Here is a 13068-nt window from a genome sequence, read left to right as displayed (position 1 = left end):
GCTTTTATAATTGCCCATATATTTATCTTTATTGAGATCTACATCGCTTTATGTTACTGTCTAGTGTCTTTTCATTTCAATTTGCAGAATTCCCTTGAGCATTTCTTATAGAGCAGGTCTAGTGGTAATAAACTCCCTTAGTGTCTATCTGGGACTGTCTTAATTTATCCCTCTCTTTTGAATGACAGTTTTCTCAGACATAAGATTCTTGATTGACAGTTTTTTTGTTTTTTTTTTAATTTTAGCATTTTGAATATATTGGCCCACTGCTCCCTGGCCTCCCAAGTTTCTGATGAGAAATCTGCTCATAATCTTGTTGAGGATCCCTTTATGTGATAAGTCACTTCTTTTTGATGCTTTCAAGAATTTGGCTTTTGAAAGTTTGATTATATGTGTCTTGGTGAAGGTCTCTTTGAGTTCATCTTACTTTTTGAGCTTACTTACTCTTTGAGTTCATTAAGCTATCTGGATGTTTATATTCATGTCTTGCATCAAATTTGGGAAATTTTCAGCCATTATTTGATCAAATATCCTCTCTATTCTCCTTCTGGTACTTCCATAATGTTTATGTTGGTCTGCTTGATGGTATCCCACATGTCCTGTTAGGCTCTGTCTTAATCCATTTCATGTTGCTGTAACAGAATACCTGAGAATGGGTAATTAATAATGAACAGATATTTATTGCTTCACAGTTCTGGAAGCTGGGAAGTCTTATATCAAGGTGCTAGTATCTGAGAAGATCCTTACTGCTGCATTATCACATGGCAGAAGGTGAGAGAATGAGAAAGGACAAGAGGGTGCTAAACTCACCCTTTTATAACAGCACCAATCCCATAAGGGTGGAGCCCTCATAGGCTGATCACTTCTTAAAGGTCCCACCTCTTAATACTGTTACAATGGCACTTAAATTTCAACATGAGTTTTGGAAGGGACAACATTCAAATCATAGCAGGCTCTGTTCACTTTTCTTTAATCTTTTGTCATTCTGTTCCTCAGACTTGAAAATTTCCAATGTCTAATAGGAAGTTCAAATTCACTGATTCTTTCTTCCACTTGCTCAAATCTGCCGTAGAATCCCTCTGGTCAATTTTTCAGTTGTACTTTTCACCTCCAGAATTTCTTTTTGGTTTCTTTTAAGGTTTTCTATCTCTTTTACTGACATTTTCCTTTTGAACATACACTGTTTTCTTGACTTTCTCCGTATATTCTTTAGTTCCTTGAGTATCTGTAGGACAGCTGTTTTGAAATCTTTGTCTAGTAAATCCACAATCAGGCTTTTTTTTTTTTTTTTTTTGAGACAGAGTCTCACTGTATTGCCCAGGCTAGGCTAGAGTGCCATGGCATCAGCCTAGCTCACAGCAACCTCAAACTCCTGGGCTCATGCAATCCTTATGTCTCAGCCTCCCAAGTAGCTGGGACTACAGGCATGTGCCACCATGCCCGGCTAATTTTTTCTATATATATATTTTTTAATTGGCCAATTAATTTCTATTTTTAGGAGAGATAGGGTCTTGCTCTTGCTCAGGCTGGCTTCAAATTCCTGAGCTTGAGTGATCCTCCTGCCTTGGCCACCCAGAGTGCTAGGATAACAGGCGTGAGCCACTGCACTCGGCCTCACAATCAGGTTTTTCAAGGACAGTTTCTGTTGATTTATTTTATCCTTTGAATGGGCCATAATTTCTTGTTTCTTCATATTTCTTATGATTTTTTGTTGTTGAAAACTGGACATTTGAATTTAATAATATAGTAACTCTTAAATCAGATTCTCTCTCTTCCCCAAGGTTTGCTGTGTTTCGTTGAATTTTTTTTTTTTTTTTTTGAGACAGAGTCTCACTTTGTCACCCAGGCTAGAGTGAGTGCCGGGGCATCAGCCTAGCTCACAGCAACCTCAAACTCCTGGGCTCAAGTGATCCTCCTGCCTCAGCCTCCCGAGTAGCTGGGACTACAGGAATATGCCACCATGCCTGGCTAATTTTTTCTATATATTTTTAGTTGTCCAATGAATTTCTTTCTATTTATAGTAGAGATGGGGTCTCGCTCTTGCTCAGGCTGGTTTCAAACCCCTGACCTAGAGCAATCCACCCGCCTCAGCTTCCCAGAGTGCTAGAATTACAGGCGTGAGCCTGATTTTGTTTTTTGATTGCTGTAGGCTGTTGCTGTGCCAAGGATCAACCTGAAGTGTAAACTTAAAACATTTTCTCAGGTCTTTTCTGAGCTTGCACCTGTCCCTGGGCATGCACAGTCACTTCCCTAATTTCCCCATATGTGTTGTTTTTGAATGCCCTGGTCTTTAATGTCTGCCACCCAAAAGGAAAGAGAGAAAAATGAAAGGGGGAGGGTAATATAAGTGCAATAGCTCTTTAAATCTCCTGGAAGTCATTTCAGCTGGAGAGAGTGGAATTGCAACAATTGGGAGACTGCCTGCCTCTTTGTCTCTGTACCTCTGTGATCAAAAGCAACAATCAATGACCCCAGTACAGATTCCCAATATTTGGAGAACAGGGTCCTTTTCTGACTCCCTGACTTCAATAAGCTTTATGCAGCTTGTTCTGGGAGATACATGCATAGCTGCTTACTATGGGGCCTGATTAGCAGCAGGAAATGGGTAGCTGCTATGGTGCTAAGACCTGAAATTGATTGAAATTAACTGTATTTTACTGTCCAAGCCTTTCCCTGGAAGTTGCAAGCCTTCAACAGACTCCAGAGTTCCAAAATAGTTATGTCAGATTCTGCCAGTCCAATTATTGTCTAGGTAGGGAGATAGGTTCCTGGGCCATCTTCCCAGAATACTCTAGGCGTCTACATTTTTAACAAGTATTACATATGGTTCTGGCGCCGGTCATTTGTGGACCACAAACCAATGTCTTACTAACAGAGAAACTATGATGGTCTATTACCTTATGGATCCAGGGAATTACTGCCCTGGAGGTCCATTAAGAAAGAGGTCAAATGATGGACTGATTCAAGCCGGTTTTCTGAGACCCCCTGAGAAAGTTCTGCCTTGTGAAGAGGAGAGCATTTTAATTATTCAACAGATTTACTGAGCACCTACTATACTTCAGGGACTGTGCTAGGTTAGGAAATACATGGTGACAGGCAGATGGCCAGAATCTAACATAGAAACAGTAAGGGGATGAATAATACAGGCATTAGAGAACTTTCCTCAACATGTGCTATCTGTGGCTTTCACCTTTTGGATAAACAGAAGAGTTAATAAGAGACAGTACTGCAATACTTAATTTCCAAAGCAAGGAATGGCACTGGAGCTTCAATAGAGAGGACAGAACATATTAGAAGTTCTACTATTAGGAGGAAAGAGTCAAAAAATTATTTTTGTTTCATGTCTTGTTGGAAACATTCCAAAAAGACTTTATTCCACTTTACTGCCTTATTGTGTACAGCGGAGTAACCATCCCTGGAACTCCTAGGGATCCAAGGGTGTTATAGGGCCATAAGAAAAACCAACTGTCTATAGAAAACTAAACTGAACCTTTACTGATCCCTGAAAGTTTTCTTCTTTAATTACATGCTCTAATTTGCTTTCTTTTTCCTCTATTTTGAATATAATAAAATATATGTCAGATTACAACACTCAGTTTAACTAGTCATTGATGAAGAGAAATTTTAATGTATCTACTTCTCAGCTTACAAAGTTTTAAGTCTTAGACAAGTTATCAAATGTACCATTGGTGAGAATTTCCTGGAAATGTCTCTACTGCTTTTAGGAAAATGGAGAGAATCACAGATATCACTGACGCTTCATTCTTGACTCAGAGATAAAAATTTTCAGTTTCCTGGTAGGTTGTCTGGCAAAACAGGCATGCCTTGGAGGGAAGTATGTACACTGATAAAAACAGTAGGTATGAAAAAGGTAGAGATGCAAATGTTCTATGTTTAATTAGTATTAAATAAGGCAACTTCTGTAATTCCCTTTGAAAAAATTCTCAGTTGCTAATGAAATAGTTTCTAATCAAATATATATTTCAATGTTCCTGAGTCTTAAATCTTTGCCTCAAAGAAAAAGGACAAAAGCTTGATACTTACCTACACACATTTTGACATCATTCACAGTGAAGTCTGGATCTGGCATCCTAAGAAACAAATACCAATAAGTATAAGTAGAGAGAACTTTTCTCTTTTATCCTTTTTTTTTGAGACAGAGTCTTACTCTGTTGTCCCTGCTAGAGTGTCGTGTCGTCAGCCTAGCTCACAGCAACCTCAAACTCCTGGGATCAAGTGATCCTTCCGACTCAGCCTCCTACGTAGCTGGAAGTACACGCATGCGCCACCGTGCCCGGCTAATTTTTCTATATGTTTTTAGTTGGCCAATTAATGTCTTTCTATTTGTAGTAGAGACAGGGTCTCGCTCTTGCTCAGGCTGGTTTCAAAATCCTGACCTCGAGTGATCCTCCCACCTTGGCCTCCCAGAGTGCTAGGATTACAGGCGTGAGCCACCGCGCCTGGCTGAGAACTTTTCTCTTAAGTGTGAGTTTTTCTTAAAGTACTGAGAACTCCGCAATAAGACACATTAATCTTCACATTTAGGTTTACAATTATTTTTAAACATAAATGATTATGTATTTATATAGACACACAGGAAAAAAGAATATATAACAAACTGTTAATGGTTTATCTAAGAGTGGTAGGTTTTAGGAGATTTAAATTTGTTTTCTTTTTAGCTCACCCATATTTTCTCATTTACCTGTAACAGAAATCATTTGTGTAACAAAATAAAAAAAATAACACTTTTTAAACTAAATGGGAAATTATTTTCAATTATCTACTGCTTTGGGTTATCAATATTGCCATTGTCTATAGTCCTGGGTGTAACATGGCCATTTTGGAACCATATCCAGCCAGGCTGAAAACACTTACTTTATTCCAAGTCCATCGGAATTCTTGAAAATCAGAGGGTCTCTCAAGCCACCCCGCTGGATATACTCTACATTAAAATCTGTCACCATAGGAAAACAATTATTAGAAAGACAAGAGGTATAGTTGGAAAAAAATAAAAGGACCATAAAACAGGTATAAATGGTGTAATTCAGGAAATTCAGAACTTAAACATGGGGGTAGTACTATTAATGAGACATCTCATAAATTCTAAGTAGAAATTATTATCACCCTATCTCTTATTAGCCAAAAAAGTTAATTTTGACCACTACAATACACAAACAACATCCTTGTCAGGTTGTAAGGATCAAAGCTGCATAGTACACATGGAATCCCACCTTCAGTTTTGGTTGGGTAGGCATATGCATAAAAGAGTTTTATTGTACTACTTTTAATTAAACTCAAACCAAGACATGGGAGAAAAAGGAAGAGGCCTACAGGAAAAAACTCCATTAACACTCCTGCCCTAATAAAAGATTATTTCTAATACAGCAGAGAATGATTCATAGGGCAGGAGGATGGGCGGAGGAGTACGTACAAGTTGCACTGTGTAGCAACAGAAAATAGTTAAATAACATCAACAGGCAATATTTTATCTGCATAAAGGCTAAATCCACAGTTCTAAGTCTATGACTTCGTACACATCAAGGGTCTGCAGATCTGAACCAAAATGATACTGACCTTTTCCTTCCATAAAAGTAACAAAATTGGCATTATATTTGTTGGTATGGAGTTTCTCTTCCAAGTCAAATGTTCTTTTCCCTTCAATTTCATCATCAGAAATGCCATCATCTTCATAGCGTCGTCGCATGGTCCCACGCTGGGAGAGGAGAGACAGAGGGAAGAAATCATGCATTTTTTTCATGCCTATCTTATCTACAAGTGGTCATAGATTTTCCTAATGTGCAAAGTGCTACTTTCAATCAGCTGCTAACTGTCAAGTGTCAATTTTCCTTGCCTTATAGATCTTTTCTTTCTTTCAACTCAAGATCAGCTTATGTTCTCATAATGCACAGCATACAACAAAGTTGGGTCTTTTTCCCCACAGAAACCTGTAAGCAAAACTTTACTGAGGCTTTTTAAATTATTATTATAGGTACATAATAGCTGTATATTTTTTTTTTTTTTTTTTTTTTTAATTTTCAGGGACTGGTTTCATGGAATTTAGCTGTATATTTTTATAGGGCACATGTGATGTTTTGATACAAGCATACAAAGTGAATTAATCAAATCTGGGTAATTTGAATATCCATCAACACAGGCCTTTAACATTTCTTTGTGTCAAGAACATTCCAATTCCACTCTGAGTGGTCCATGCCTGTAGTTCCAGCTACTCAGGAGGTTGAGTTGGGAAGACCACTTGAGACAAGGAGCTCAAGACCAGCTTGGGCAATATAGTGAGGCCTTGTCTCAAAAAAAAAAAAAAAAAAAAAGATTATAAAAAAGTTTCAATGAGTCACTGGGTTCTCTACCTGTGAAATTTTTCCTTTGCTAGTTCTTTGAACCTAGAGATATAAATCACAATGAAAACATGACTTTTAAATAGGATCTGCTAAATATTTTATTTGTCCATCATTATTTATCATAGTGGGGACAAACTATCTTTATAGACACTTCAAGCCAGGATATAAAATATAATTGTTTTATAGGAGAGAGCTACACTTAAGATTAGTTTTTTAGCCAGGTGTGGTGGTGCATGCCTGTAGTTCCAGCTACTAGGAGGCTGAAACAGGAGGATCGTCTGAGCCCAAGAGTTCGAGGCTGAGGTGAGCTATGATTACACCACTGCATTCCAGCCTGGGCAACAGAGTGAGATCCCATCGCTATGAAAAAAAAATAGTGCTGTAAAATCTCTAGATAAAAAGATTTGAATTAATGCATCAAAAACCTTTTTATCTCAGATATAGGAAGAAAGCTAATCTAAACAACAGCATTTCAAACAGCATATCATCAATATTTAGCTTTAAAGATAGTACGTCTCTCCAAAGAAGATATTACAAAAGGCCAATAAGCAAATTAAAAGATGCTTAATTATCATTAGTTGCTAGGGAAACACAAATCAAAACCACAATGAGATAGCACTTCACATTCACAAGGATAGCTATCATCAGAAAGATGAACAACAAGTGTTGGTGCGAATGTGGAGAAATTGGAAACCTCATACATTGCTGGAGGAAACATAAAATGGTACGGCCACTTTGGCAAACAGTTTGAAAGTTCCTCAAAAAGTCAAACATATTTATCATATGATCTAGCAATTCTCCTCATAGGTATATAGCCAAAAAGAATGAAAACATATGATCTTGTTTTCAAAACAAAAACTTGTACACAGATGAACACACTAGCATTATTTACAATAATCAAAGAGTAGAAACAATCCAAATGTCAAATTGACAAATGGATTAACAAAGTATGGTATACCTACACAGTGGAATATCTGGCCACAAAAAGAATGAAATACTGATGTGAGCTACAATGTGGATAAACCCTGAAAACATTATGCCAAGTAAAAAAAAAAAAAGCCAGACACAAAAGACCATATATTGTATGATTTCACTTAAATGAAATGTCTGGAATAGGTAAATCTTTAGAAACAGAAAGTAAATTAGCAACTGCCAGGAGCTAGGAAAAGAGAAGAAGGGGAAGTAACTGCTAATGGTATAGGTCTCTTCCAGGAGCAATGAAAATGTTCTGGAATTAGATAGTGGTGGTCATTGTATAACTATGTGAATATACTAAAAACCACTGACTTGTGTACCTTAAATGAGTGAATGGCATGGTATGCGAATTCTATCTCATAAGCTGTTAACTTAAAAATGCTGTTTACACTTCAAATTTACCTTTTAATACATAATCATGTACTGCATAATGACATTTCAATCAACGATGAACTGTAAATACAATGGTGTTCCCATGAGATTATAATGGAACTAAAAATTCCTATCATCTAGTGAGACACCGTAGCCCATCCAAACATCATAATGCAACACATTACAGGCGGTCCTTGGGTTACAGCTGAGATATATTCCTGAGAACATCTTTACACTGGATTCTTATGTAACTCGGATCCCTGATGAACAGCGCATATTGATAACAATAATAAAAACAACAATACTATAATGGTTCATATGTGGTAATAATAATACAGTGTAATACTGTATTATAACTTGTGGGAACTACTGTGATTCTTTCTTTTAATTCAGACAAACAGAACATAAAACAAACTTATACAAAGTTTAAATAGGAGATAGGAGAAATTTCAAAGAATATTAAAGGTTAACACCTAATGTTGCATCAATGCTAGCCTAATAGGAATGTTTCAGTTATTCTGTTCTTCTAACCAAATCAACAATAAAGTTTCCATTTCAATAATTGTATTATGCTACTGCTTAGTAATAATTGATACTTTCATTGGAGCACAGCCTTTCACGTGTTCCATTATTCTCACTTTATCCTTTATAATTGTCCCGATAGTCCAGTGACGGAAGCCTAATGCTTTTCCCAATGAATGATGGTGTCTGGCCTTTCTCTGAATGCTTAATTATTTCTACTTTCATTTCCATTGTCATCACCTTTCTCTTCATTGCAGGCTCATCTAGACCAGCAGTGGACTTTTTCCTTTGGAGGAAGAGTCATGGGGGTAAACACAGACTCACGAAATCAAATTAAAAAGTTAACACGAAAGTGATCCTGTGCATAAGTGACCATATAAACAATGAGACTAGCTGCTACAGAAAAGATGCTGCACCAATGAATCACCTATGCCAGCGGTCCCCAACCTTTCTGGCACCAGGGACCAGTTTCATGGAAGACAATTTTTCCACAGACTGGGGCGTGGGAGATGGTTTCAAGCACATTATATTTATTGTGCAGTAAATGATAATCTGTATTTGCAACTGCTCCCCAGCACTAGCATCACTACCTTAGCCTCCACCTCAGATCTTCAGGCATTATTAGATCCTCATAAGGAGCACACAACCTAGATCCCTGGCATATGCAGTTTATAGTAGGGTTTGGGCTCCTATGAGAGTCTAATGCCATCACTGATCTGACAGGAGGTGGAGCTTATGTGGTGATGTGAGCAATGGGGGGTGGCTGTAAATACAGATGAAGCTTCACTGGCTCACCTGCCACTCTCCTCCTGCTGTGCCGCACAGGTTCTAACAAGCCACAGACTGGTGCCCAGTGGTTAGGAACTGCAGGCCTACTACACATGGGTTTGTTTACATATGCAAAAGAAACTAGTTCCTAAATTATTAATTCAATTATTTAATTATAAATCATCCATATGGGGAGTCTTGGGAACCCGCTCATAAGTACAGGATGCCTAAAAGTTGGGTCCTCTGTAACCCGGAGACTGATTGTACTCATGAGTTTGTGGTGGCACTGGTGTAAACCTACTATGCTGCTAGTCATATAGCACATGCATCTCTATTAAATGCACAGCTTCCTTTCTTCCTTCCTTCTTTCTTTCCTTCTTTCTTTCCTTCTTTCTTTCCTTCTTTCCTTCTTTCCTTCCTTCTTTCCTTCTTTCTTTCTTTCTTTCTTTCTTTCTTTCTTTCTTTCTTTCTTTCTTTCTTTCTTTCTTTCTCTCTCTCTCTCTCTGTCTCTCTCTCTGTCTCTCTCTCTGTCTCTCTCTCTCTCCCCCTCCCTCCCTCCCTCCCTCCCTTCTTTCTCTCTCTCTCTTTCTTTTTTCTGGCAGAAATTAGTAAGATGTTCTTAAAATTCATATGGAAATATGAGAACCAGAGTAGCCAAAACAATCTTTAAAAATAACAAAAAAGTTGAACTCAACAATTCCTGATTTGAAAACTTACTATAAAAGCTATAGTAATCAAGACTGTGTGGTATTAGCATAAGGACAGACATATAGATCAATGGAACAGAATTGAGATTCCAGAGATAAACTCTTACATTTATGGTCAACAAGCATGCCAAGGGAATTCAATGGGAAAAGTCTTTTCAAGAAATGATACAAGAACAACAGGATATCAACACCCAAAAGAATGACCTCTACCTCACACCACATACCAAAAAAGTAAAGTGCTACTGTTTGAGAATGAAGATACACACACACACACACACACACACACAAAGAAAAGAAATAAAAGAAAAAAAAATTAAAATGGCTCAAAGGTTTACATGTAGGATCTAAAACTATAAAATTCTAAGAAGAAACACACTGTAAATATTCATGACTTCGGATTAAGCAATGATTTCTTAGATAGGACACCAAGAGAACAAGTAATAACAACATAATAGATTAACCCTGGACTTCCTCAAAATTAAAATCTCTTATGCTTCAAAAAGCACTATTAAGAAAGTGAAAAGATAACCTACAGAATAGGATTTGCAAACAACATATCTAATAAGCATCTAGTATCTAGAATATTTAAAGAACTCTTAAAATTTAATAAATAATAAAAAAGGCAAAAGAAAAAACAATTTAAAAATAGGCATATAAGTACAGGTGTCTTTAGAGAATTTTGGTAAGAAAAGAGATAAAAGAATAAATAAATAAATAAAATAAAAAAGGCATACTACACAATGAAGGTAAGAAAATGGAAAAAATGGGCAAAGGATTTGAATAGCTATTTCTCAAAGATATACAACTGGCAAGTACACAAAACATTATTAGCTCAACATCATTAGTTATTAAGGAAATGCAAATCAAAACCACAATGAACCTTGCTGCGCCTGCTGGGGAGCCAGCGGTCCTCCACTCAGGCAGCATCCCATGAGACACATGAGACACACTGTGCGCACCCACAGAAGAGACATGGGCAGAGCGATGGTGGCCAGGCTTGAGCTGGGGCTGCTGCTTTTGGCACTGTTCCTACACATGAAGATTTATTCAAATCAAACAACTGTTGTAACACTTTCAAGTAACTCCTCCCAGAGTACCTGCACTGCCCCGAACCCAGCTACTGCCACCATCAAGGCAGTTGGCAGTGCCCTACAGTCAACAGCCAGTCTCCTCATGGTCTTGTTCTCTCTTCTACATCTCCACTGTTAAAAGACTCAGGCCAAGAAATATCCATATTCCCCAAATGGCATCTAGAATTCCAATGTGGCAAGGAAAAAACAGTTCTTTGTTGAATCTACTAATTTCTTATCTCCTTTAATTAACACAGAAAATGTCGAGAATCCCAAATTGACTGGTTTAAAGAACATGTAAAAGGTTTGACTAGATGATGGATGCCAGTTTTAAAATTGCTGGAGTTTCATATATAAGAAAAAGAGAGGCAATATCCAAAATTAGTCAAGACATGATTTCCTTGAATGTGGCTTAAGAAATATGGACACTTAAAAACTACCTTGAAAATAAGAATAGATTTTATCTTGTCTTGAAATAAAAGATATGATATGGAATGGAGATTCAGTTTTCATTTGGTTCATTAGTTCTATAAGGCCATAAAAACAGGTACTATAGCTTTCCCGCTACCCACAGAAGGGGCCCATATGGCGTTGTTCTGGATTCCCGTAGTAACTTAAAGGGAAACTTTCACGATGTCCGGAGCCCTTGATGTCCTGCAAATGAAGGAGGAGGATGTCCTCAAATTCCCTGCTGCAGGAACCCACCTTGACCTCCAAATGGAACAGTACATCTACAAAAGGAAAACTGATGGCATCTACATCATAAATCTGAAGAGGACCTGGGAGAAGCTTCTGTTGGCAGCTCGTGCCATTGTTGCCATTGAAAACCCTGCTGATGTCAGTGTCATATCCTCCAGGAATACTGGCCAGCGAGCTGTGCTGAAGTTTGCTGCTGCCACTGGAGCCACTCCTATTGCTGGCCGCTTCACTCCTGGAACCTTCACTAACCAGATCCAGGCAGCGTTCCGGGAGCCGCATCTTCTGGTGGTTACTGACCCCAGGGCTGACCAACAGCCTCTCACAGAGGCGTCTTATGTTAACCTGCCTACCATTGCTCTGTGTAACACAGATTCTCCTCTGTGTTCCGTGGACATTGCCATCGCACGCAACAACAACGGGGCTCACTCTGTTGGTCTGATGTGGTGGATGCTGGCCCGGGAAGTTCTCCGCATGCGTGGCACCATCTCCCGTGAACACCCGTGGGAGGTCATGCCTGATCTCTACTTCTACAGAGATCCTGAAGAGATTGAAAAGGAAGAGCAAGCTGCCGCCGAGAAAGCTGTGACCAAAGAGGAGTTTCAGGGTGAATGGACAGCTCCAGCTCCTGAGTTTACTGTTACTCAGCCCGAGGCTGCAGACTGGTCTGAAGGCATGCAGCTGCCCTCTGTGCAGTTCCCCACTGAAGACTGGAGCGCCCAGCCTGCCACGGAAGACTGGTCTGCAGCTCCCACTGCTCAGGCCACTGAATGGGTGGGAACAACCACTGAGTGGTCTTAAAAGTTCTTCTACAAACTCTTAAAAATGGAAATAAGGTTGATGGAAAATAAACATGAGTTTCTTAAAAAAAAAAAAAAAAACAGGTACTATAAAAAACTTCCATGATTCTATTTATGTGTACATTAGAAGAAATTTCCAGCTATTACTGTAAATCCTCAATGTATTGTTTCAGCAGTACTAATTTAATGCGGATGCACTCTAGACGAAGTTCTACATTGTTAAGCTATCACTGTTCTCTTGGAAACCGAACTCTTTTTCCTCTGAGGCTTTGCATTTGGGCTTTTCCGTAGCAACTGACATGTACCAGGACAATAAAGGATCAAAATATCCCCCAAGTCATGAGCAACTCTTGCATATTCTTATAGAGTCAAGTGGTAGGCATTTCCTAGATCCTATTTCCATTCCACAAGAGCACCAGATTCATTTAGCTAAACTGATTCCAAAGAGTAGATAGAATTGCACTGACTTTGATTAATTTCAAAGTGCTTTTTATTTCTGCATTATGTTGAATACTTTTTACAATTTAAGAAATGATGGTTTTTTGTTGTTGTTTATTTTTAAGACTGAGTCTCGCTCTGTTGCCTGGACTAGAGTGCCGTGGCATCAGCCTAGCTCACAGCAACCTCAAATTCCTGGGCTCAAGCAATCCTACTGCCTCAGCCTCCCAAGTAGCTGGAGTACAGTCATGCGCCACCATGCCCAGCTAATTTTTCCTATATATTTTTAGTTGTCCAGCTAATTTCTTTCTATTTTTAGTAAAGACAGGGTCTCACTCTTGGTCAGGCTGGTCTTGAACTCCTG

At 38.5% G+C, this 13068-nt stretch overlaps 2 protein-coding genes across 7 annotated transcripts in view; one reads left to right on the top strand and one right to left on the bottom strand.

Annotated features, from left to right (window-relative positions):
* KDM2A (lysine demethylase 2A) overlaps nucleotides 1–13068 on the bottom strand; it is a 125489-nt gene that overhangs the window by 52963 nt on the left and 59458 nt on the right. For 5 of the 6 annotated variants that reach the window (XM_012757555.3, XM_012757556.3, XM_012757554.3 and 2 more), the window contains exons 3-5: nucleotides 5575–5713; nucleotides 4876–4954; nucleotides 4045–4091 (exon numbers count right to left, since the gene is read on the bottom strand). In XM_012757555.3, the coding sequence (XP_012613009.1) occupies nucleotides 4045–4091; nucleotides 4876–4954; nucleotides 5575–5713 (265 nt within the window). Of the gene's footprint in view, nucleotides 1–4044; nucleotides 4092–4875; nucleotides 4955–5574; nucleotides 9511–13068 lie in introns of those variants that run through there. The other variant, XM_076001666.1, reaches the window with a different exon arrangement.
* LOC105867479 (small ribosomal subunit protein uS2-like) lies at nucleotides 11389–12267 on the top strand. Its single transcript, XM_076001669.1, has one exon. The coding sequence runs from the start codon at nucleotides 11404–11406 to the stop codon at nucleotides 12265–12267; it is 864 nt and encodes a 287-aa protein (XP_075857784.1). The 5' UTR covers nucleotides 11389–11403.

This window comes from Microcebus murinus, chromosome 4, assembly GCF_040939455.1.
Source record: "Microcebus murinus isolate Inina chromosome 4, M.murinus_Inina_mat1.0, whole genome shotgun sequence".
Classification (NCBI taxonomy): Eukaryota; Metazoa; Chordata; class Mammalia; order Primates; family Cheirogaleidae; genus Microcebus; species Microcebus murinus.
This window is presented reverse-complemented; position numbering and strand designations above follow the sequence as displayed.

Excerpts from the sequence above, each read along its gene's own strand:
- LOC105867479 (XM_076001669.1), top strand. The coding sequence starts at position 11,404 with ATGTCCGGAGCCCTTGATGTCCTGCAAATGAAGGAGGAGGATGTCCTC.